The sequence below is a fragment of the Panthera leo genome, chromosome B4, assembly GCF_018350215.1.
Source record: "Panthera leo isolate Ple1 chromosome B4, P.leo_Ple1_pat1.1, whole genome shotgun sequence".
Taxonomy (NCBI): domain Eukaryota; kingdom Metazoa; phylum Chordata; class Mammalia; order Carnivora; family Felidae; genus Panthera; species Panthera leo.
The window spans coordinates 55,551,268-55,577,338 of record NC_056685.1 but is presented as its reverse complement, the minus strand read 5'-3'; the positions used below and the strand labels follow the sequence as shown (position 1 = coordinate 55,577,338).

The 26,071-nt window shown below is 38.9% G+C and overlaps 1 protein-coding gene across 24 annotated transcripts in view; it reads left to right on the top strand.

Moving 5' to 3' along the window:
* The window catches only part of ST8SIA1 (ST8 alpha-N-acetyl-neuraminide alpha-2,8-sialyltransferase 1), a 150,945-nt gene that overhangs the window by 48,892 nt on the left and 75,982 nt on the right, over window positions 1–26,071 (top strand). For 17 of the 24 annotated variants that reach the window (XR_006204724.1, XR_006204723.1, XR_006204725.1 and 14 more), the window contains 3 exons: window positions 722–866; window positions 7,783–7,888; window positions 25,641–25,698. Coding sequence is in view for 21 of the 24 variants with exons in the window: in XM_042946015.1 (XP_042801949.1) it covers window positions 722–866; window positions 7,783–7,888; window positions 25,641–25,698 (309 nt within the window). In the remaining 3 variants the exon portion in view is untranslated. Of the gene's footprint in view, window positions 1–544; window positions 630–721; window positions 867–7,782; window positions 7,889–16,711; window positions 16,779–25,640; window positions 25,699–26,071 lie in introns of all 24 variants that reach the window. The other 7 variants (XM_042946026.1, XM_042946030.1, XM_042946029.1 and 4 more) reach the window with 3 other exon arrangements.

The window sequence follows — 26,071 nt, the reverse complement described above, 5'->3', positions numbered from 1 at the left end:
GATGCTAAGGGAGTAGGGATCCCTTCCCAAAGGCCACACAGTGCTCCACTGTGTCCAGTACTGCTAAGCTGTCAGACCAGACAAGAGCTGAAACGACCAACAAGATTTTCTGGTTAGAACACAGGTGGCTTTGCCAGCATTTGAAACACATCTTTCATCTCATTCTGTTTCTATTTAGAAGGGTTTTTCCTGCAGGGGTTGTTCTTTTATTTTGCCTCCAGTTTTGGGGAGTGTACCCTTTTTGGGGCCACTGTGTGCATCCCCTACTTCATATAGCACACGTAAAGTCCCTTGTTGCTGAACTCAATCCCCCTAATGTCAAGTCACCATAAAGATGCATTTCTGCTCCAGATCCATAGCCCAACAGTCTCCAAAAGACCATCCAGATCTTTTCTGGACCTGGATGTTTAAGTCAGTCAACAAATCTGCAATTACAATGATTATTTTTGCCTTCAGACATATTTTAGCTGCATCTGAAAGCTAATGGATTTTCTTTCTTAAACTTTTTTTTTTTTTTTTTTTTTTGTATTTTGAAATATTCCAGTCATGCATTTTGATGGCTGGAAGAGTGAAGTAATAGTAATCTAATCACCCTGGAGACACAGATGCTTTTGTGAGCTGGCACCGAGGTAAGGCTGCACATCTCTGTGGGAATGACAAGTGAATGAGTCTGCCGCTCACTGAACCTGCTGTTCTTTTCTCTCTCTGTTTTCTCTCCTAGGAAACAGATGGAAGACTGCTGTGACCCCGCCCATCTCTTTGCTATGACTAAAATGAATTCCCCCATGGGGAAGAGCATGTGGTATGATGGGGAGTTTTTATACTCATTCACCATTGACAATTCAACTTATTCTCTCTTCCCCCAGGTTAGTATAGAGTTTGTTGCCTTTTAATATAGTTTCCTGTGTGTCTTGATATCATAGGGAAAAGATCGTTGAGTTTGCCTCACTTATTGGATCTCCTTCTTTTCAGCCCCTTTCTTCTCTTCTTCATTATAAATGTTTTTCTTTATAGCTGTCACGTTTTTGGTGAAGAAATCACAAAACATTTTCATGCAAGGGCAGAAGTAGGCTATCACAGAGTAATAGTTTTCCTAGCCCTTCTGATTTGGGTCATATGAGACTGAAGAAAGCAAACAGAGAAGGAAGCAAAGTCAGGAATTGTGGAATTCTAGTGTTTTGAGGTTGGCTGTGGAATGATCTTGAAGATTTGCAATATTGGAATGTTTTCTTAGGACTGGCATTATTCTCAGGGACTGGGGACCATATGCTCCCCAGCAGAAGGAGTCTGCTTCTTAGAGCTCTTGGATCTTAACCCTGTGGTCAGACACTGCTCTGAAGTGGAGGTGGTAGAAATGGAGAGAAGGAATTCAACCACGTTTGAAGTGGTCTAAATGAAGCCTTGTTTATGTAAGGTTTTTCTTCTTTGTTTCCTGAGCATTCCAATCAAATGCTTTACTAAAATGTATCAGTGAAAGGGAAAAATAGAGAAATCTTTATTTCTAGGGAGCCCTAGTTGGAGGAGGGGGGCGGTGGTTCTTAGGTGAAACCGCCATTAGGGAGAAATCGAGAAATGAAGCTTGGCCCCCCCCCCCAAGTCTTCAGTCCATTCTTGGTTTGGCCAGATGATCATGCAGAAAGGGAATTCACCATGAGAATTGGAAAACAGGGCTGAAACTTTCATATATCTGTATTAATAGCAAAGAGTCTTCAAAGGAGGCACAGACCCAAAGCTCTACCAGAGCCAAAGACACACTCTCTATGAAATAGCCCATCTCTGCTAGCTCATCTGTAGGTGTTTTAGTCTAACTTAATGGTTTTAGTGTCTAATGACAAGTTTTTTTAAAATGTTTTTTTTAAAGTAGGAAATAGAAAGTTGAATATATTCCCATCACCCATGTGCTTTCTTTCTCTTCTTTATTTGCCCTTGGGAGTCTTCTTAGTGTCAAAGGAAATGACTAAGAGTCGTAAAATGTGATATTGAATTTCTTCTCCATTTCTAACTACCTAAAGGCCTTGCTAAGTCACCCAACTCTTCTGAGACTCAGCTTTCTCATCTGTACAGTGGGAAGAGCAGTACCTATCCTAACACCTCAGAGTTAGGGTCAGGATCAGTTTAGATAATGCATGTCCATGTACTTGGAAACCACAAAGCACATGTAAACATTAGGTGTTAATGTTGTCCTGGTTCATATCATTGCATCTTCAGACTGCGAAATGAAGGATATAATTGCATTAGTCAGGGTTTAAGGCAGGGAATGGAAATCTTCCTAGGTATTTTTAGCAGAAATATATTTATTATTGGAAATTAGGTGCTTAAAAAAGCATCAGAAGAGTGGAGAAGTGGGAGTCAAGAGGTGGGTCCTGGAATTACTTAGTTCAGGAATTTACCGCCATAACTGTGGTTTAGAGATTAGAAGGTCCCAGCTGCCGCTGCCATTGCCATTAACATGGTCACAACTGTCTGTGACAGAAACAGTAAGATGGGTTCTGATTCATCTTCTCTTTCCAAATATCCCTCAAGTGCATCTAATGGGTAAGATTAGTTTGCATCTGGAACATTAGTTGCAACAAAGTCCAGGAGAGGCAGTTTTTAAAACAATCAAGCTTCAGCCAGAAGCTAGAAGAAAGATGGAAGAGGGGCGAAGAAGCCAATCCACAGTATCCTTTATGTACAAAACCTGATATCAGCTTGCCATGAATTGAAAAAGATAAGGAAGCAATCTTCTTTAACAGCTCATCAAATAGAAAAATTTTAAAAGAAATCCAAAATAGTCTTTTTATACATGAGGGCTTTCAGTCATCCCAACTGACTTCTAACTTTGTGCTAGCAAATAGATTAGAAGAAAGGAGATGATTAAAGAAATACAAAGTAGCCTCCCATCTTATCTGTCAATTGCAGCAGGAAGATAGCAGGAAACATTTGCTTTTTAAAGTGTGCGCACATGAATTCTGTGCCTCTTTATGCTGGTTGCAAGACCAAGAAACCATCCCTGAATAATAAGGAAAGATGCTTTTTTTTTAAGGAAGCAGACGTCATTACATCATTGTGTGTTTGCACAGTCATTACAAAGGGCTAAACTAATTCAACGAGAAGATTTTTTTTAAGTTACTGAGATTCTCAAATTACTAATTTATAGAAATCCTGGAAGATCAGTTTGCATCAATAAAAAGGATGATGTATATCCCTGTGCCCTCACTCCATTATTATTTCTTAGTGAAATTGTTCTACTTTGTTATCAGGAAGCTAAGTTACCAGTTAATTGATAAGCTTCATTCATATTCCAGTGGGAAGAAAGTTGTGTGTGCTGGTTAAGCAGAAATGCAGCTGAGTGGGCTCAGCTCGATTTGTCAGTTGAACGAAGCATTGCTTCTTTCCCTGAATTTCAGCAAAATAATGCCAAATCACTCAGTCTCTAACTCAGATGTATAATTTTATATCAATATGCTAATTTTTTAAAAAGTTTATTTATTTATTTTAAGAGAGAGAGAACAAGCAGGGGAGGGGCAGACAGAGAGAGAGAGAGAGAAAGGAAGAGAGAGAATCCCAAGCAGGCTCTGTACCATCAGCGCAGAGCCCAATGCTGGGCTCGAACTCACAAACCATGAGATCATGACCTGAGCCAAAATCAAGAGTCAGACCCTTAACTGGCTGAGCCACCTATGCTCCCCTTAATGTGCTAATTTCAATTATATATTATACTTTTCTCCTAAATGCTCGTATGTGTTATCCATCATAATTGTTATTATTCCTTCTCCTACCTTTATCCACTGTTTTTTTGCTGTTGCTGTGGTTGTTGCCAAGATGCACTACAAGATCTTATGTGTGGTATGCAAAGTTAGCAGGTCCTGAATCAAGGCTGGGGGATCCAGGGAGCATCTTATTGAGATCCAGTGTGCTTTGAGACGCCATATTGAATCTTCTTGATTACAATTAGTTGTTTCTTTTTTTAAAATTTTGTTTATTTATTTATTTATTTATTTATTTATTTATTTATTTATTTTGAGAGAGAGAGAGAGAGAAAGAGCAAGCAGGAGAGGGGCAGAGAGAGGGAGGGACAACCCAAGCAGGGTTCGCACTGTCAGTTCAGAGCCCAGTGTGGGCTCGATCTCTTGAACTGTGAGATCATGACCTGAGCCAAAATCTAGAGTTGGATTCTTAACCAACTGAGACACCCAGGTGCCCCATACAATTAGTTGTTTCTTATTTGGACCTCCCACAACTTCCTGTAGTTTTATTATCAAATTCATTCAAATCCACCTCATACTTATCTACATAACTATATATCTACATATTGCAGTTTTCTAAAAGCCCTTATCTGCTGATTTCAATACCATTTTGTGAGCTTTTGAGTAACAAGAGTAGTTTTTTAGTTTTGGGCCTAGTGTGGTGCTTCCCACTTGATATAGATACTCATTTCCAGCTCCTCGTGTTTGCCTAGGACTCTTTGCCTTTGTCCCACCTGGGGTGATTCACTGCAGTGCCCTTGCTTGAACAATTGGAGACCAAGCAGGACATTTTGATGCAGCTATTTCCAAATGACTCTATAAATGTATTTTGGTGAAATGTTTGTTGAATATTATTAGGCTTAAAGGGCTTAATTTTAACCCTTACATAGGTTTTTCTAGAATATTCTGTGTCTTTGTGTGTGTGTGTGTGTGTGTGTGTGTGTGTGCGTGTGTGTGTTTGGAGGGGACAGTGTGATGGTAAGTGTTCCCACTTTGAGAATACCCATATCCCTTGGGTCCCCATTTCCTTCCTGCTTTGCCAAACACTGTCTCTTTTAAGCATGCATGGTCCCATGTGTGTAAATATTGCCTAAATAGATACTATTTTGACCTAAAACATATTTATGCCCAGAAAAAAGCATAAATTTCCTTGGAAATGAGCAAAGGAGCAGCAGGAATGTTAGAAACCACAACTGTGCAGTTATAATCTGAAAAATATTTCCTTTTGGTATAATAAAAACATGGTCAGCTCACCATTCTCTTATATCGTGCTGAATAGTCATGTGATATAAATCACAAACCAGACTGGCCAGTTTTTCTTAGAATATCCACCCAAGGCCATTTGTAAAGAATCACAAAGCATCATTAATACACCCCAGACAGACACTCATTTCCAGGTCTTCTGGTTGCCATAAGCTCTCTGACATGTTCCATTCAGCCTGGACCCACATTGCCCTTGGCCCGTGGGAAACTCAGCAGGACATTCTGAAGTAGTTTTGTCCAAATGGCTTTATATTTGTTAAAATGAAAATACACATTTCCCCCCTCTTCACAGTAATGTGCTTAATAGAATCATCTAAGCCCCTGGATATCCCTGACTCTCACAGTAATATTTTTTCCTCCTAATGAAATTTGGATTATACTGTATAATCTACAGCATTTGGTAACTTGATTTTTCTACTTATCAATATTATTGTGATAATTTTCCAAACACATACCTTTTTGACTGGAAGGAAAGTAAGGAGACTAATGTTTGGTGGGCATAGATCTTTGCCAAGTCTGTGTTGGGTTCCTGTTGTCAGGCTTACATTTGGCTCCTTTATAACAGAAACCTGACACAGAGGCTTAATTGAATAGGTGTTCATTTATCTCCAAAAATAAGGAATTAGCAGATGAGTAGTTGAGGGCCAAGTGATGCCTGTACAATGCCATTGAGCTCCCAGGCTCCTATCTTGATGCTTGAACATCCTTAGCTGATAGCCAAGGGACCTTCCAGTTTTGGTCCAGGATCCCAGTAGGAAGAAGGAGGAAAGAGAAGAGGAAATATGGACATACCCTGCTGATGTATCAGTGGTCAGGATTAAATCATGTGGGCATGTCTAGTTGCAAGAGAGGCTGCTGGGAATTTCAGTATTTCAGCTCTAGGCAAATGCACTTCATGTGCTGACCTATCCTGTCTCATGTTATCTCATGCTATCCTAATAGAAGCTCTGTATGGATGTTATTATTATCCGCATTTCATGGGTGAAACAGACTGAAAAGGGTTAATAAACTTACTGAAATTTCCAGACTTGGTAGGTGGAAAAACCAGGATCTGGAACCTGGCCTATATGATCTCAAACCTTTCATCATTTATTATCTTGCTTGTTTGTTTTCATTTTCTTAAAAAGAGATCGGTTCTAGTGAATTAGTTGTTCATTTTTATCACTCAGCCACCTTGAAACCATTTAATGGTTTTTCACTTCTGTTGTATGAACACTCTTAGAGGAAATGGAGAAATTTCTTTTGTAGGTATTTGAGAGAAGAAAATAGAGTGTAGATATGCAGACTGCGAGGTCCTATACGGTACTCTAGCTTCCCTCTGAAACTAGTTTCCACTCTAGAACTGTAGTTTCCTTTTGACTTTGAGCTCCCTAGTGCTCTACAAAGAAAGGAGAAATAAGACCAGTTATATTATTTTTATTTCTATGAAGTGGTTTCCTGGACTCAACTCCAACATGTGTATGTGGAGGCTTCCCACATTACCAGGCAATTCTCAGACACCAGCTGGGTGTCTTCCAATTTGGATCAATTCTGACATGATCTGCCCAGACATAACATCACGTTCCACAGACAAAGGTCTCAGTCCCACAAGACCAGCCTCTCCTTCAGACCCCAATTTCCAAGTCCAAATTGTTACCTGTGCTTCTGACTGAATGGCTACAAATCACACTTTCCCACAACCCCCTCCCTGAGTTTGATTAATTTGCCAGAACAGCTCACAGAACTCAGAAAATCAGTTTACTCACTAGATTACCTGTTTACTACAAAGGATATTAAAGGGTACGAATCAACTAACTGCCATATAAAGAGATACATAGGGTGATGTCTCCAACAAAGGAACTTCTGTTCTTGTGACACTTGGGGCCCTGCCTGGTGGCAGGTGGAGGAGTTCTAGTTCATCAACCAGAAGCTCTCTGAACCCCATTCTTTTGGGGGTTAGTAGAGGCTTCATTACATAGACATGATTGATGAAATGATTGACCATTGGTGACTGATCCAACCTCTAGCCTCTCTCCCTTCCCCAGAAATCTGGGCGTGGGTCTGAAAGTTCCAGTCCTCTATTCATGGTTGGTTCTCTGGCAGCCATCCCTCATCCTTAGGTGCTTTCTAAAAGTCACCTCATTAACGTAAACACAGTTGTGGTGGAAAGGGGCTTCTTATGAATAACAAGCAATCCATTCATCTTTATGACTCTGAAAGGATTTCGGGAACTGAGGGCAAGAGACCAAATATTAGGGTAACAGGTGCTGCCAATGCTCTTACCACTCAGGAGATTCCAAGCTTTTTGGGAACTGTGAGTTAGGACCTGTAGATGAAGAAATATGTATGAGAAATATTTTTGGTCATCTGAATGATGAAATATATATATTTCTCATAAATCACAATATTGCATCTGTAATAGAGAAATCCAGGTTCTCAAAGGGAAACAAGTTATTCCTTGAACAATCCTGCTTTATTACAGGAATCCAGAACTTGATCCCACTACCATTAAATAGTTTAGATCATTTATCCTGTTGCTCCTGGCCGAGTGCCACCATTACAGAACTGTGTAAGGGAATGGAATTCAAAGATCTGGGTTCTAGACCTGGCTTTTATATGATATTTATGATTCCAGACAAGTCATGTAACTGTTGCCAGCCTCCATTTTATTCAGTTCAAGACATAAATAATACCTGGTTTTCATACATCAGTGTTATTACGAAAAGGTTAAAATGAGATTATGGCTCTAAAAGTGCTTTGTAATGAGGGCTGTCTACAAACATATGATAATGTTACTTTTACTATCTGCTAGAGCATTTATGGCATGCAAGCATTTCTTTGGCATTTTGGTAATACTGGAAACCAATGGAAGGAAAAAAACACAACTAGAAAAGGAGTCGAGTTAATTTTCCAGTCTGGTGAGTAGTTAGAAGAGATAAATCTGTTGCATTGGGGATTTAGAGATATACAAAGTAGTAGTGGAGATTGCTACAGACTCTACCTGTTGTACATCTGCATCATTATATTTGGATACTAATTATGATAAGCAGTGTGAGATAAATGATTACTTTTTAGTGAGTTAAGGTTGGATATCTAAACAATGGGTTCATATCCAGTGTTCCTCCAATTGCTCTGTAATTGAGGAGATAAGGAGAGTGAAGAGTCACGGGACTTCCAAGTAGCTCTTACTTTTGTAGGGAAGGAAAGCAAATGATTAGAAGTGAGGTCATGGAGTTGCCCCACAGCGTAGCTTGAAGGTAAACTCTAAGTTTCCTTGTCTTTCAAATGTAGAAATAATTACAAATTTAGACCTTTATTCAATGAAAATTCACAGGCTGTCTATGTTTGAGAACAAAATGAAAATTAAATGTAAGGAATGGTCTATTGTGCCAGGGTGCAGGCCTTTCTAAAATATTTGCCAGTGTGCACAGTTTAGCACAATGACTGATTATGGCTCAGTCTTCTAGCTTCCTGGGAACAACTGAAAAGGATGCATGACACCAATTACCGCTGAGTCAAATCTCATTCAGTAGGTCTGATGGGAGTGATAACTTTTTTCAGGAGGTGTTAATATTCCCTATAACATTTTCTTCTTAGGTTTGGTGACGTGACAGAGTGTTTTCCTGCAGAAAAAGCTTGTATATCCTTTTTTTTTTTTTTCCAGTTGGTTTCTTCATCTTGGTCCTTATAGGCAAAGGTCCAGCTGTAGAAGGGAATTTCCATCCTATTTTGGTTTAGTTCTGAGCATCTGCATACCAGTAGGCCTCTGTTTCATTTCTACTATTGATATGTTTATTTGTACTTCTTAATTATATTTAAGTCATCTCTTAAATGCATAAAGATACATTTGATTAACTTATCGAGAGGTATTATATCAACACTGACCTTCTCTGGCTTAATTAATTTGGTCAGGGAATGACAAGACACCAGTGAGTACAGAGAACATTTTCTTAATGTTTGTATCTGTTTAATTCGCTCTCTCTTTTGCTAATTGGCCTGTAATTTTCACATGGGAGATAGCACAATATTGTCATCATCCCTCATGGCCTGACTAATAATATTCTGTGATCTGCATGGTTCTGGACTTCTGGGTAGACTTGCTAACCAGGATGGGAGAAGAGGCGGGGGTGAGGATAGCAATGGACTTGAAGTTCCCACCTTCTAGGCTGGAGGTTTTGGCAACTGGCAGCTTCTAAGAGGTAATTGCCAGAAGAAGGCAGGGCCCACCCTCCTACAGGCTTTGGAATGGATCACTTAGTCAAGGCAGCCACTCAAGGGAATAAGCTGGGGATCCCCAGCATTGGGGTCAAAATTAGGGACTATTTTTTGAGAACAGGCTGAAACATGGTTCTGGGACTGCACATGAGCTGGGCCCTGATAATCTGGAAAGGCAACCTGAGGCAGTGTTTTGAAAATAAGACAGAAGCCAAGTTCCCAGAGCCACACCTCAAAGTCTAGGTTTGAAGACCACAAGCATAACTTGATGGAGATTTCCACAGCTGTGTCTGACCACTTTGCCAAACCATTCCCCTAATGGCCAGGATTGACCCGCATTTCCCTGGGCTCAGGCTAAATCTACAGATTTGCTGTTTTCTGATTTTCTGTTTGTTTTCAGACAGAAACATTAAGTTGTCTCCCATGCTTAGCTCTTTGGAGACTGCAGAATGGAGGCAGCAGAAGCTAAGTGAAGGAGAGAATCTGGGCAGATTGTCAATTAAGACATTATGTCCGCAGGTTGTTAGAAAAATAGGTGGGCAGATAAGCGTGGTGGAGACATGTAGTAGGTGAGATGGGGTGTGGCTCACTTCTGCTTTCTGTAAAGGAAACGGTGTGCTTTTGGGGGATAACCAACATTTTATATCTGAAAACTATTACGTCTAGGACTTTTCCCCCTAAATATTTTTTTCTATCTACCCAGCTTTGGGAGTGTTAGCTCTTTGCTAAGAAAAAAAGAAAAGGTGCCGAGAAAAAGCCAATTGCAAATCAAATGTATTTAAAAATCCTTTTTTTAAAAAGTTTTTATTTATTTATTTTGTGAGAAACAGAGACAGTGTGAGTGGGGCAGAGAGAGAGAGAGGGAGAGAATCCTAGGCCGATGCCACACTGTCAGTGCAGAGCCTGATGTGGGGTTCAAACTCATGAAACCATGAGATCATGGCCTGAGCAGAAACCAAGAGTTGGGCACTTAGCCCACTGAGCCACCCAGGCACCCCTAAAAATCTTTTTATCTGAGGTGTTTTGCTACTACTAAAGCACTGGCTAACAGCTTCTTATAAAATATGCATAATCTAATTATTTTGCTTAAATTTTTCTTTCCCTAGGGTTCAGTCTAATCCAATTTTACATACATTTTGCATCTAATCACCTGTTCAAATGATAGCCTATTCACAAAGTATTGGAATTCTGAAACCATAATTTAAATTTACCAATTGTTTCTTTTTGTTATAGCCCGACTTGAACTTTGAGGGCAACACACAAGGTCAATAGGAACTGAAATAACTACAGTTGTCAGGTACTTCCAGATACCTGAAATGAGGATTGTTGGAGGGTTTCTTCAAATACAAAGGCCTGTGATATTAAGGGACCCAGGAAAAAATATAGTACTTCTGTATAACCCATTAAATGTAGAACAAATCAGGAATCTACAAAATAAAGTCAGAGTTGAAATTTAATGTAAAATAAGGCTTTGATGCATCAGAAATTTCCTTTCACATTGGACTTACCACCTTCATGAAAATGGAGACCAGCAAAACTATGCTTTCCTAAAATTTTGATAATTCTCTATAAAATAAATTTTCAACCATTCCTTCAGGTATTTATTGAGCAACTGCTGCTGGGTGCTAAGGGCTGTGCTAGTTCCTGGGGAAATAATGGTAAAATGGAGTAAAAACAGACTCAATTCCTTCTCCCACTGGGTATTATCTTCAGTGGCCTAGAGCGTCCCTACCTGTCACATGGTCAGAATTCAACTCCAGCCCTCCCCATCCTGCTTTTTTTCTCTATTGTCTGTCCCAGATAATGACACTATAACCCACTCAGTCACTTAAGCTGGACACCTGGGGCTTAAGTTTGAATCTATCCTCCGTACTAAACCACTATTCAGATCCAGTTTTATTTTATAAATATTTCTTGAATTTTCTCCTTCGTTTCTTATCTCTCTACCACCATGTTTGAGGTTTATCAACATTATATGGACTAATTCAAGAACTCTCTAATAGTTTCACTGTTAACGAACTTGCCTCACTGCAACATCCTTCACCCTACTGCCAACATTGTGGTTATAAAATGTAAGTCTGTTTACCTCTGTTGTGTCACTCCTCACTGTCCGCCATGGATGCAAGAGCACGTGGCCAAACAACATGCTCCCCAAACCTACCGGAACAGTCTTTACTGGAGAAAACTCATGGAGGAGGTGAAGTAGCAACTAGCAGATACTCTGTTGCCTTTTTATGATTAGAAACGATGAAATTCTAGGTGTTCTAGACTCCAGGAAAGGGAACCTGAAACAGGGTTGGGCTTTTTAGTTGTCCAATTAGGAATGGATGCACTAACCCCTCCACTGGTGTAATTCAAAGACTGGTGTGATATAATAGTACTGAGATATGGTGGAACCTTGGCTTTCACCTGATTTATCAGCTCAGTGTCCATGGGTAATGAATGGAAAGCTGTCTGGAGCCATGACTGGCAGTATGGGAACAAACCTTGCAGATGCATCTTGACCAGAAGAGGATGTATCAATCAGCTCATGGTTGGATAAGATCTATCCTCTTTCCTGGCATGATAGGAATACTGAGATCCTGGCCTTGCTGTTGGCCAGGATTGTGGGACTTCAGCACCGGGCCACTGCTGGTTTCCATAGAATTTTACTGGAGGCCACTTCCTTTTCTGGACTGTAGCCAGTCAGTCTTGGGCAAATTAACCCTTCTTGTTTAGCACATATAGCACGAAGTTCAAACTTTGTAGGATGGCACATAGGACCTTCATGATCTGAACTCTCAGAGAATGTAAGATAATTTAAATTTATTAATTACCACCACCTTCTTTCTCCTGCTCCTCATTACTTTATACTCTGTAATTACCAAGTGACTTACATTTCCCAGAACAAGTTGTGCTTTTTCAATTCCTTTTCACATTTGCACATGCTGTTTTCCCCTTGCAGAATGCCCCTCCTTTCCTTGTCTATCTGATGAATTCTTATTTATCTTCTAAGATCCAGCTAAAGCATCTTAATGTACATAAAACCTTCCAAGTTCTCTCTCCTAAATCTCTCATGCCTTGCCATGTTGATTAAAAATCTGTTCTTTTTAACCCCCATAATTTGTATATATCTCTGTGACTGTACTACCGAATAACAATTATTTGTTCACATTCTTTCTGCTCAGCCGACTGTGAGCCCCTTGAGGACAGAACCTTGACAGTGCCTGGCACATAGCATAGCAGGTGGTAAACGAAAACGTGCTGAATGAACAATAGAATGGATGGCTAATCTTTCAAAACTTTTACAACCACACGCATCAGTCTATTTCTTTGGGAGGGAGGTGCTCCTGGCCAAAATGACCCAGGACCAGTTGCTCACAGGCAACAGCATTAGAAGTGGGGGAGGGTCTGGTATTAATAGTAATGCAGGGTGTTGGATGGCGTGTCAAAATGACAGTTCTGTTGGTGCTCAGAACTTCATCCTAATCTTGAGACGACAAGTTCATACAGTTTTAAAGTTAAGCTACAGCTTTGGTGTTAGATATGTAGTTACTTTGTTTTTGTTTTGTTATTCTTATACACTGTAAAAACACATATATTTTTTATTATTTATTTTTATGATGAGGGTTTGTCTCTATCTATCTATCTATCTATCTATCATCTATTTATCTATTTTGAGAGAGAGAACACCAGCAGGGTAGGGGCAGAAAGAGAGGGAGAGAGAATTCCAAACAGGCTCCACACTGTCAACACAGAGCCCACCTGACGCAGGGCTTGAACTCACGAACAGTGAGGTCATGACCTGAGCTGAGATTGAGATCAAGAGTCAGACACTTAACTGACTGAGCCACCCAGGCGCCCCTATTTTATGTATGTATGTATGTATGTATCTATCTATCTATCTATTTAGGTGGTTTCAAGTTTTTATTTAAATTCCAGTTAGTTAACATATAGTGTAATATTGGCTTCAGGAGTAGAATTTACTGATTCATTACTTATCATATAATGCCTAGTGCTCATCACAAGTGCCCTCCTTAATAGTCATCACCTATTTCAGCCATCCCCCACCCACCTCCCCTCCATCAACCCTCACTTTGTTCTCTATAGTTAAGAGTCTGTTTTATGGCTTTCCCCCCTTTATGTTCATCTGTTTTATTTCTTAAATTCCACATATGAGTGAAATCATTTGGTACTTGTCTTCCTCTGACTGACTTATTTCACTTAGAATAATACTCTAGCTCAATCCACATCATTGCAAATGGCAAGATTTCTTTTTTTATGGCTAATATTTCATTATATAAATATACCACATTTTCTTTACCCATTCATCAGTTGAGAGACATTTGGGCTCTTTTCCATAATTTGGCTACTGTTGATAATGCTACTATAAACACTGGGATGCATGTATCCCTTCGAATTAGTATTTTTGTATCCTTTGGGTAAATATCTAGTAGTGTAATTGCTGGATCATCGGGAAAACATATATTATTAAGAAATTGTTATTGAATAAAGCTGAAGGACATTTTGAAGTTTGTGAAGATCATTTCTTTCTCTTTCTTGTATCTATTGTTATTTTCCCCCATTGCCTCTACCATCCTATTTTAGGTGACAATGACCTCTTATAATTTTGCAATAGACTCTTATTGGCCTTCTTGTATCTAATCTGGCTTCCTCTCCAGTCCATTTCCACACTGTAGTCTTTGCATTTTAAAATACAAATCAGATAATGCCATCACTTTGCTCAAAACCCTTGATTAGCTTCCCATTGATTTCAGGATGAGACTATCTCCTCAAGGCCCATGAGGCTCTTCCTGATCTGGTCCCTGCCTGCAGCTCCAGCATGCAATTCCATAGTGTTCCCTGTCACTCTTTACACTTTGTCTTGATTCAGCTCCTTATAAACACTAGACTCTTTTTCTCTAGAGCTTTTCAACACACTGTCTCTTTTTCTGGGAGATGCTTGTTTCCTTCTACCTGGTTCACTTATGTTAATCCCTTAGATCTCTTTGAGTATAATTTTCTCAGAGGGACCTTCCTCCTAAGCACCAGATACCTCTCATTTGCAACTTTATATTCAGTTTAAGTATTTGATTCAAGGTTCTCTCTTTCTTTCTCTCTCTCACTAGCTGGGAAGCTCCCCAAGAACAGTGTTTAATTTGGGGAGATAGGGAGCTGTCGGATTTCAATTATCAACCTAATACCTGGGGCATAATGGAGATTGTAAATTTTAGTGGAATGAATGAATGAATGATTGAATGGGCTGATTGGTTTTGCTATATAAAATCACTAGCTGTAATTCTGATAGATGTTTTCGTATAAATATAGAGGCTTGGAGTGCATTATCGGAGAGTGGAGTGGAAAATCCCACGTTGTAAGCAATCTGCTCTGGGAAACCTTAGAATAACTGTCTTAGACTGGACCTTAAGAGAAGACTGTGGAGATGGTCCAACAGGGTTACAGTGAGCCCCTTTTATTACTGCAGTTGTTTTGCCCTTGTGTAGTTATTTATCAATGCAGGGTCCCAGGTATGAGACACCACAGCGGAGAAATTGCTGCTCTTTCTGGAGATTTAAAATCACTATCAGAGATTTCAACTTGGCCAGTCTCTGCCCTGTCTAGTTGGAACTAAATGGTGTAAGCAGTGATGGAGCTGAGAGCTGGGGTGACTTCTGGGTCTCCTCCCTGTCATGAGTTGGCACCCCCAGACTCCAGGCCCTGTATTGAAGCCATGGTGCTCTCTGTATTCCTCAGTCTTTTACCCATCAGATATCCCTGCACTAATTTCCCCACAAAATGAATGTGTGGGATTTGTATTTTGAAATCATGGCTAATATAATACCACCATCTTTTAAATTAATATACTGCTTCCCTGCTTGTTTTTAAGTTATCTTGGCTCAGCTACCAAAGGAAAACATTTTTTAGTTTTTGTAGCACTATGGGAGCCAATAGGTTTAGGAAACAAGCCAATTAATATGGCTTCCAAACAACCTCTTGCCAGAGGCAGTGATAGTTTTTTAACCTCTTAGAAATCTAAAGAGGAAAAAAATTTCAGACAGATTATAGTCGCTAGATTACTATGCAGTGTAGGCAGTTGGAACAATCATCCTTTGACTTAAAAACTCTGTGACTTTTCTGGAAATTAGTAAAAGATATAAATTAATTATCTAAGACTTCTTTTTTTCACATCATAATCACATTTCGTGGAAATGGCCTTGTAATAACAGAAGTAGTGAAATGCTGTGCAATATTCAGAAGGAAGAATGGAACAGGTCAAAAATTAAAAGTAAATGACAATCATAAATTATTTATTTATTTATTTATTTATTTATTCATTTATTTTAAAAAAGAGAGCACAAACAGGGGAGGGGCAGAGGGAGAGGGAGAGAGAGAATCTTAAGCAGTCTCCATGCCCAATGCAGAGCCTAACTTGGGGCTCGATCTCACAACTATAAGATTGTGACCTGAGTCAAAATCAAGAGTCTGATGCTTAACCAACCGACTCACCCTGGAGCACAGACAATCATTACATTCTTAAGACATTTTGTAACTTTATTGCTGACCATTTCCATAATGGACAAGTAAAGGCAAGGAAAGAATTAGAAGATTAAAATGATTTATGTTTAGGGAAATAAATAGTGGTAAGGGTTTTTAAGATGTGAGATGCATGAAGTAAGGGCTGGGAAATTTTATTGGAAAAAGGCAAACTATTAACATATTAATAAAAATAGTTGTAACAAAGTGTCATAGATAGTGTCATGTCCTTAAAAAGAGTGTCTGAAGGAAACACAAATTTTGTGTTTTAAGTTGTGTTGAACCATGGGAATCTTGGTGAATCACGTTTCCATATGATTGAGAGCAGCTGTGAGTGGAACAGTGGAGGTGGGTATATAGTGAATGGGGGCAGGATAGGCAGATGTGGGAAGAGGGAACTGGAAAAATAACAGAAAACAAGGAAGAGAGTAGAGCAATCTGGTTATTGGAATTTTCATGCTTTAAAGTATACTGATTAGCTATGTCAGTAGCTAATATTTACTGAATGATTTCTAAATACCAGGCTTGACATTTTTTATAATTATCCCTTATTTAATTTTCTTAATACCTCCATGGAGGTAGTTTCTTGTATTTACCCTCATTATAATGAAGAGAAATCTGAGGCTAAAAGAGGTTCAGTAACCATCTTAAGGTCACCTGGTTAGTAAGTGGCAGAATCTCTGACTATGTAATTTGTATGCTTCACTGATATGTCCTCCATGACTTGAGAGCTGTTTCCATGACCTGGGCACTTAGAGGATGACTGACACATGATTTGATGTATTATGTTATGTGTATAAATATGGACTCTATATTGTTATTGTTCCATCTGCAAAGTGCTTGAGAAGTGTTGAGGATTAAATTGGCCAACCCCGAACTTTCTATTGCCAGTTCCTCCTTGGAGCTTGGCGTTACACTTAGTACACTTGAAAGGAAATCATGCTAGCCTCCAAAATCACCCTGTGAATGTACGTTTTTTTTTTTCTCACTGCGTCAATTATGGGATATGTGAGCCAAATGGTCCATCAAAGCTACTGCCGTCAGAACAACGAAAGCTTCATTTACTTGAGAATCCTACTGGTAAGTGCAAAAGAGAAAAAAGAAATCTATGTATCTATGGGAAATGCAGACATCATGGACTTATGTCCATGTGAAAGGCTACCAAAATTCCAAGAGAGAGAGGGTGGCTACAAAGAATGGATGCAAATGAATATGACCAAATAAATAGAAAAAAAGATATTTAAAAAATTTTAATTAGGTTTTTAATTTTAATTCCAGTATAGGTAACATACAGTGTTATATTGGTCTCAGATATGCAACAATTCTTACTCAGTGCTCATCAAGCCAAGAGTACTGTTAACCCCCTTCACCTATTTTACCCCTCCCCCCAACCCACCTGCTCTCTGGTAACTCTATAATTAAGTCTGTTTTCTGTTTTTTTTTTTCCTTTTTTTTGGTTTGTTTCTTAAATTCCACATATTAGTGAAATCATATGGTATTTGTGGGTTTTTTTGACTAGCTTACTTCACTTAACATTATATTCTCTAGCTCCGTCCATGTTATTTCAAATGGCAAGATTTCATTCTCTTTTATGGATGAATAATATTCCCTTACGTATATATACCACATGTTCTTTATCTTTTCATCTGTTGATAGACACTTGGGCTGCTTCCGTAATTTGCCTACTATAAATAATGCACAATATATGTAGGGGTGTATATATCCTTTTGAATTAGTGTTTTTGTATTCTTTGGTAAATACTCAGTAGTGCAATTACTGGATCTAGGGTAGTTTTATTTTTATTTTAATTTATTTTAGAAACCTCCATACTGTTTTCAAGAGTGGGTGCACCAGTTTGCATTTGCACCAACAGTGCATGAGGAGGGTTCCTTTTTCTCCACATCATTGTCAACATTTGCTGTTTCTTGTGTGTGTGTGTGTGTGTGTGTGTGTGTGTGTGTGTGTGTGTGTGTGTTTTATTTTAGACATTCTGACAGGTGTGAGGTGATATCTCATTGTAGTTGTGATTTGTATTTCCCTGATGATGAGTGATGTTGAGCATCTTTTCATGTGTCTGTTGGCCATCTGTATATCTTCTTTGGAAATATATCTATTCCTGTCTTCTATTTTTCAATTGGATCATTTGTTTTTTGGTGTTAAGTTTTATAAGATTTTTATATATTTTGGATACTAACCTTTTATTGGATATGTCATTTCCAAATATCTTCTCCTGTTCCATAGATTGTCTGTTAGTTTTGTTGATTGTTCCCTTCACTGTGCAGAAGCTTTTTATTTTGATGTAGTCCCAATAGTTTATTTTTGCTTTTATTTCCCTTACCTCAGGAGACACATTTAGAGAAATATTGCTATGGCCAATGTCATAGAAATTACTGCCTGTGCTCTTTTCTAGAATTTTTATGGTTTCAGGTCTCACATTTAGGTTCTTAATCTATTTTGAGTTTATTTTTGTGTATGGTGTAAGAAAGTGGTCCCATTTCATTCTTTTGCATGTAGCTCTCCAGTTTTCCCAAGACCATTTGTTGAAGAGACAGTCTTTTATCTATTGCATATTCCTGCCTGTTTTGTCAAAGGAAAGAGATATTTTAATGACCTTTCAAAGATGTTACTTTTTTTTTTTTTAATTTTTTTTTAACGTTTATTTATTTTTGAGACAGAGAGAGACAGAGCATGAACGGGGGAGGGACAGAGAGAGAGGGAGACACAGAATCGGAAACAGGCTCCAGGCTCTGAGCCATCTGTCCAGAGCCTGACGCGGGGCTCGAACTTACGGACCGCGAGATCGTGACCTGAGCCGAAGTCGGACGCTTAACCGACTGAGCCACCCAGGCACCCCTCAAAGATGTTTCAATTCACTAATTATTGTCTTATGACAAGCACATATATGAATGGATATAAACTGCTTGAAACTATTATGCTAAGCAAAGTAAGTCAGTCAGAGAAAGACAAGTACCATATAATTTCCCTCATATGTAGAATTCAAGAAACAAAGCATTTTATTTATTTATTATTTTATATTTTATTTTATTTTTATTTTTACAGAGAGAGAGGGAGAGAGCATGAGTGGAGGAGGGACAGAGGGAGAGGGAGAGAGAATCCCAAATAAGCTCCACACTCAGTGTGGAGCCCGACACTGGGCCAGATCCCATGACCCTGGGATCATGACCTGAGCTGAAATCAAGAATCAGATGCTCAACCAACTGAACCACCCAGGCACCCCAAAGCATTTTTATTTTAAGTTAGAAATAATAAAGTTCATTTAATAGTTAATTCAGTTTCTAAATATGTAACATTATAGGTAAGATGTCTAAGAAATATTAATAAAAATCAAATATATCAGAGAAAATTAAATTAAAGAGGGGGTTCATTACATTTTTGTAATTTGATTAGGTTGTGTGGGTATACTCTAAAGCTATAGTTTTTCTATAGTTTGCCAAGGACTTACTATGTGCCAGGATTTTTGCTCTATGTTGTGCATGTATTATCATAGAAGGCTTGTATTATTGCCCCCATTTTACATGTAGAAACTGAGGCTGTGACGTGTTAAGTGACTTGTTCAGATCTCCCAGCTAAAAATTGGTTCTAAACTGTGATTCCAAGCTGAGTCAGAATTTGTGCTCAGACCTGTTGAAGCCAAACTCTGTGAATTTACCCATTTAAACCACACTGCCTTTCCTCTCAGATTAAATAATACATCATAGAATGATTACAACACAATAAAGTTTCTCCCCTGTATGTCTGAAATAGCTGTGCGAGTATATAAGGAGATTTCCATTGTTTTTCTTACGTACTCACCTGCTAGCTTTTATTGATATGACCCAGGTTGTTCAAGGTAGCCAGATATAGAGGTTGAGACAAACATGCTCTCAGGCACAGTGGGGCCAGTGAACCTGGTACAGTTTTTCTGGTAAGTAATTTAGTTAGGTGTATCAAAGGACTTAAATATGTGCTTATTATCTGACCCAGCAATTCTACATTTCAGTATTTATCTTAAGGATATAATTGGACAAGTGCTCAAGGTTATATGTGTCAGGTCAGTGACAGCATGAGGAATCCTATGTGGAATGGGCTAGGAAAACACAATTTCATTGAAAGGTGGACTTGAAGAGGCTCTTGCACGATGCTTTACATAAAATTAAGCAAGCTTTATTGTCCCGACCAAAGGAAAAAATAGAGTGGGCTGGTCCTGCCTTCCATCTTCACCCTCCTGGATTTGCCACAATTCAAAGATGTTTATAGCAGCATTATTTAACATGGCGAAAAATTGGAAACAACCTAAACTTTTTACAGTAAGGAATTGGTTAAGTTTTGAACCATCTATCCAGTCAAATAGTACACTGGCATTAAGAGTAATGGAAAGATGTCCATAATACTTTATTAAACAGCATAAGTAAGATGATGCCATTTTGGCTAAAAAAACAACTGTTGTGGTGTCTGGGTGACTCGGTCGGTCAACTGTCTGACTCTTGATTTCGGCTCAGGTCGTGATGTCTCGGTTTGTGAGCTCGACCCCCACATCCGGCTCTGTGCTGACAGCAGGGAGCCTGCTTGGGATTCTTTGTCTTCCTCTCTCTCTGTCCTTTCCCCATTTGTGCACGCGCTCTCTCTCTCTCTTGCTCGCTCTCTCTCTCTCAATATAAATAAATAAACTTAAAAAAAAAAAGGAAAACAAACAACTGTTTAGGATGAGAGGTCTCAGTCATAGAGGGCTGAGAAATCACTGTGGGTAATATCTGAGTCTCAATGATATTTTGAATGGAGATTAGGGGACTTCAAAAACCTGTGGTCTGCCTTCTGTCTCTTGGAATCATGAATTTTCACAAACTGCCTTAAAAAAGGACCTGTTATTTCATGTGGACCTGGCAAGAAGAGAATCTTTCCCCATCTTGGGCTAAAAGTTCCTTAAAAGGTGCATTTTCCTACATCTTTCTTAATAATTTAAGATTTACACTCATCTCTAACCTCCCACTCTGAACACATGGAAGATGGCTAGGACCCTGCCTGGGTTCTAGAGTTTAAAATACTAGAGCCAAGTGTGGCTCTCAAATGTATTTTGTTCAGCTTTTATGGTTTAAAAAATTATTAGAAGTATATTGCCAACATTAAAAACGAGGTTTCACATAGAATTTAGTATTACTTAGAGAAAAAATATTAGAATATCTAGCAGCACTAGGTCCTATGCCCATCAACAGACTATGAGCTATGATCTTTTTGGTTTTGTCACATGTCCTTTGTTTACCCCAGTCCCTAGCACTCCCTGTTGTATTCCTTCTGCTCCACTTATGCTCCCTGTTTGCATTCTGTAGGCATTTGATTTTGGAACTCCATGTGACAGACTCTATTAGCTCAGCTGTGTATTCTTAACCTTTATACCAGTGGTCTGAAAAAGTTAACAGATTTGCTTCATTGGCTTATATTCCTGGCATTTCTGGGTGAATCAATCCATTAATCAAAACACCTGTGTACTTACTGTGTCCAGCACATAATGTTGGAGCTTTAGATTTTATAAGACATGATTTATACCCTTGAGGGGCTTATTCTCCACTTGTGGAGGGTGAGCATATATACAAAATGGGTAGCAAATAGTACTAAATGCCAAGTGTCTAGAGTGTTGGGTTAAAGGGAGTGACATTGCTGTAGGGTTTTTTGTTTTTCTTTTTTTTTTTTTTTGTGGCAGTGGGTAGGATTGTGGATGCTGATCCCGGAAGATAAGGAAATAAGGTAGGTCAGGGAAAGTTCTGGAGAAGGAAGACTTCAGGTTGTATTTGAGAGTTGGTAGGATCTGGCGGGTCACAGACCTTATTGTGCACACAAATTGTGTAGGGCAACTTCAGCCTCCCACGGTCTACTCACAGTTGAAGTAGAACCAAGGATATGCATCTTTACTATGCATTTTAGGGTGATTCTGACATACGTGGGCAACACTATAAAAAAGGGGAGAAGATGACTCAAGCAGATAGGGTAAAATAAGCAGAGGTAAGAGTATGAGTGGAGAACTTAGAGGCTATGAAATTCATCTGATTGGAGGCTTATCTGGGCTAGTTCTGGGATACGATTAAGGGAGAGATGCCAGGAAAGAAGGAATGCTTTAGAAACAACTTCTTTTCCTTTTTCTCACAAGAAAGAATGACAGATACTTTTTCTTATAAAGTTGGGAGGGGAGAAAGCAGAAGGAGCCAGTTATTCTCAAAGAAAATATTCTCTGGTTGATTGCTTCATTTTTTCCCCCATGAAATAGTTATATATGAGACAATGCTAGGTTTGTTTGTTTTTTTAATTAATAATTTAATAGTTAATTAGCCAGCAACTGATCCTGGTCCTGTTGTTCAGGTACTTTATCGAATTGGATTAACAGTTTAACACTCTGCTGCATTACTGAGTAATTGTAGACTATTTATAGTTGAAAACAAAATAGATGTCTTAATTCAAACCATATTTTGGTGTAACAAACACTAAGCTGGGGGTCAGAGTTTTTGCCCCAGTACTTCATAGTGACTAGTGTATGGCTGGTTGGAGCTCAGTAAATACTAGCCACATGTCCTTACCTGAAATGTGCTTGATATTTGTAGTTCTTCATTTTGGGGGGAGGGATAGGGAGAAAGAGTTTGATTAGGTTAGTAGTTTTCTGCACCATCAAATTCCTTCCGGTGTCTAAGTGTCACTTTCAGAATAAGAGAAAAACCGAGGGATGCCCATCTCAACCTCAAAAGGTCTTCTATTTTATTTTTCTATTTTTGTTTTTTAATGGAGATTTTCTGCATAAGATCTTATTTAAAAAACAGCAGAAGACTTCCATTGTGAAACAGACAAAATAACATCAACAATAATAAGTTTGAAAGTCTCTGAAGTATTAAAGAAATGATTTGATTCAATTTCATATATATTTATAAGCCGCTGTGCACAGCTTTAACATATAATTCTCATGACTCATTGAGCATAAATGAATTCTAATGTTCCTCCGATCTGTTTCAATTTTTGAGCAATCCTTGAACTTGCAGGGGATCTTATTGGACATAATACCTGCAGACACTTCATAGGTCTTAAGGGTGAAGAATGACTTGGCAGGTAGATAGTAGGGTAGGGAGAGTGGGGGGAAGAAGGGGAGGAGGCATTGTAGCAGCCTCAACAAACATAGGGAGACAGGAAATTCAGGCTGTGTTGGAAGAGAACCACAGCAAGTAAAGTGATGTGGAGGGAATATGGAGTGTGAATACAGATGACGTGGTGAGAAAAAAAGAAAGAACAGGGAGTTTGGGTTGTTTGTTGGTGGGTCCTGAGTGCCTCAATGAAGATCTCAAATGTTTTGGTCTGTGGTTGAGGGGCAAACATAGTACATTTTGTACATTTTTCTTTTGTAGGGGAGCGACTTGCATTAGATTTTGTTTATTTAAAGATTTATTGAGGGATAACTGATACAGAAAGGACTGCACATAGTTAATGTGTATAATTTCATGTGTGTGAAGATGTACAAACACCTGTGACACCATCACTTTTGTTTTGGAGAAAAACTAGCATGTAAGAGGAAAGGATAGATGATGGGCCAGAACTAGAAGCTGACTGACAGTCATGAGGCATTTAAACAATTTTGCAATGAGGGTGGAAGGAGAAGAACAGAATAGTCTCTGCAGAGGTAGGTGATAGGGTGATGATATTGAGAGAGGAGCAACAGTGAGTCCAAGATTTCTAGGCTGTCTTGCTGAGAAAATGAGAAAATGTTGGTCCATTAAAAATAAAATAACAGTATCGATCACTTACTTTGTGCCAGACAGAACTCATTTAATCCTCACAACAACTGTCTGGGGTGGGTACCATTATTACGAATGAGAACACCAAGGCGCCGAGGGTTAAGTAAGTCGCCAGTGGTGCTAGAAGGAACATTAAGTCAGGGTTTGGATGCAGGCAGGTAGACTCCAGGGCAATGCACGTCCACAGGAAGATGCACTGTATTTACAGAGAAAGATTCTTGAGGTGGTACCTCTACATCGGGATTTGAGAATGCAAGATGCGGTAACGGCATGAAGCTTGAAGGTTCCCGCTGCTGCTGCTGCCGCCATTTTTTGCTCTTCTTAGAATCACTGGCCGCTACCTTTGAAATATTGGCCTTGCCCTTCATAGTCCTTTCCTTTCCACCACAAAAAAAATCTCCCAGGTCTGAGAACTTTTGAAATGTGGCCAACCTCTGGCCTAAAGGAGAGGTACGGCCTTCCTCACTGCTTTGGCATTCATGGGTCAGAAACAACGTTGGTAACAAATTTCAGTTAACTGGGAGTTGATTATGAATCATTTAATAAATCTACCGAATGGTCCCATGAACTGATGTAATATTTGACTCCAAGAGGTTGTATCCCGACTACAGATTATATGTGAAAAATGCATAATACTCTCTGGAATGCGTGTTATTCTTTATAATGGATTGAATCAAAAATTTTACTGGAGAAATAGTACCCAACATATAAATATATCACATCATTCAATTTCCAGAGATGCATCCTGTGTAGAAAGAATATTAACACTGAGTTTATCTTTTTTAAATCACAATTTTATTAATGGAATAAGGAATACAAATCTTAGCAGCAGCTTTCTGGAAATTCACTTTCATGTAATTGAAGGATGATGAATCTTCTTTGTGTGGAGTGGATATGGAAATATTCTATAATTAGTACTTATATATCCCCAGGCAAGGTTTTGGATAATGGTTTTAAAGGTTCAATAATTAAATGTCTGTAATGAGAAGAATTAGTCTCTGAAATAAATTAACTAATTACTAGACATTTTCATCATAAAAAATGCTTACACACACAAAGTAAGAAAACAAAAGAAATTTTAATTTGGACTTCCAAGGGGCTAGTTAAATGACTGAAAAAACAAATACATATTTGTTTTTTTTGCTGGAAAGGAACAAAGCTGCTTTTGATTCAGCTGCATCTTGTAATTATTTTGCTTGTTAGTTGGGTACTATGCTTACTAGGAATTCACTTATGGGAAGTTGTCAATCCTCAGTTGAAATAATAAAGTGGGGTACAGATAGATGTGCATCTGAAGAATATTGTTGGAGGGTTGGGGGCTTAATTGATGCACTGGTTAGAATGTAATTAGGTCCTTGAGCGGGCAGTGCAATTAAATATGTCAAGGAGGGCATAATTAGATGGGTGGCTGAATGGTGTAATTACATTCATAAGAGGGGGGCTGTAATTAGATGTAAGACAGGGGGTGTATTTAGATGCCTAAGTTGAGGATATAATTAACATATGGGTGAGAAATTAAATTATGTGTGTGGGTGAAGCATAATTATGTGTGGGAGTCCATGTGGGTATGTGGGTAAGGGTACATAGAAATGAATGGGTTGGGCTACAATTAGAAGTGCAAGTTCATGTTCTAATGGACAAAACCTTGAGATTTTCATCAATAAGGCAAGCATATGTTTTGACATCATGACTAATAGCAGCTGGCATATAGTGACAGCCTTTCAGGCCTCTTTGAAGGCTTGCAAATCAAAATCTATGCTTTTCTATTAAGACTTGAGACCCACATCTAACACTGACAGTGATTCCTCTTCTTAATAGTGGCACTTGGTGGTGTTCTGAATACTAAATGGTCTGGTAATTTTTCTAGCTTTAAAACACAACTGCAGACATGGGAGACTTGCTCCCCCTTCCTATCAAAGACAAGAGTTTGGAGGGAGTAGCAGCACAAAACAAACAGGCAAAAAATTTTCCTTTGAATTATGAAGTATGAAAATAAAAGTCCAGCTCTTCTAGCTAAGAGTATCAGCATACAGTTACATGTGTAACAAAATAAGCAAAATTTAGCTTGATAGCCTCACTTTTTTGTTATAAAATATTTATTCAGAAATATTTATGGAATTCTCCCCTCCCAACCCTGCCCCCCAAGTGTAAGCAACCAAGCAAGGAATGTCGGTTACAGGTGAAACAGGATCAGGAAGTGGTAGAAGGAAGACAGAGGAAGAAGAATCTAGAGGAAGGTAGGTACAAAAGTTATTTGGCGTGTCTGGAAACTAACACTGAAGCAGTGAGTTATGGTGAGAATTATAATAGTAATCTGATATATTTTGTATTACATTTAAAACAATGGAGTATTTTGTTGCCATCTTCAAATTTTTTTTTTAACGTTTATTTATTTTTGAGACAGAAAGAGACAGAGCATGAACGGGGGAGGGTCAGAGAGAGGGAGACACAGAATCTGAAACAGGCTCCAGGCTCCGAGCTGTCAGCACAGAGCCCGACGCGGGGCTTGAACTCACGGACCGTGAGATCATGACCTGAGCCAAAGTCGGCCGCTTAACCGACTGGGGCACCTGGGTGCCCCTTGTTGCCATCTTCAAAAGCAAGAGAGTA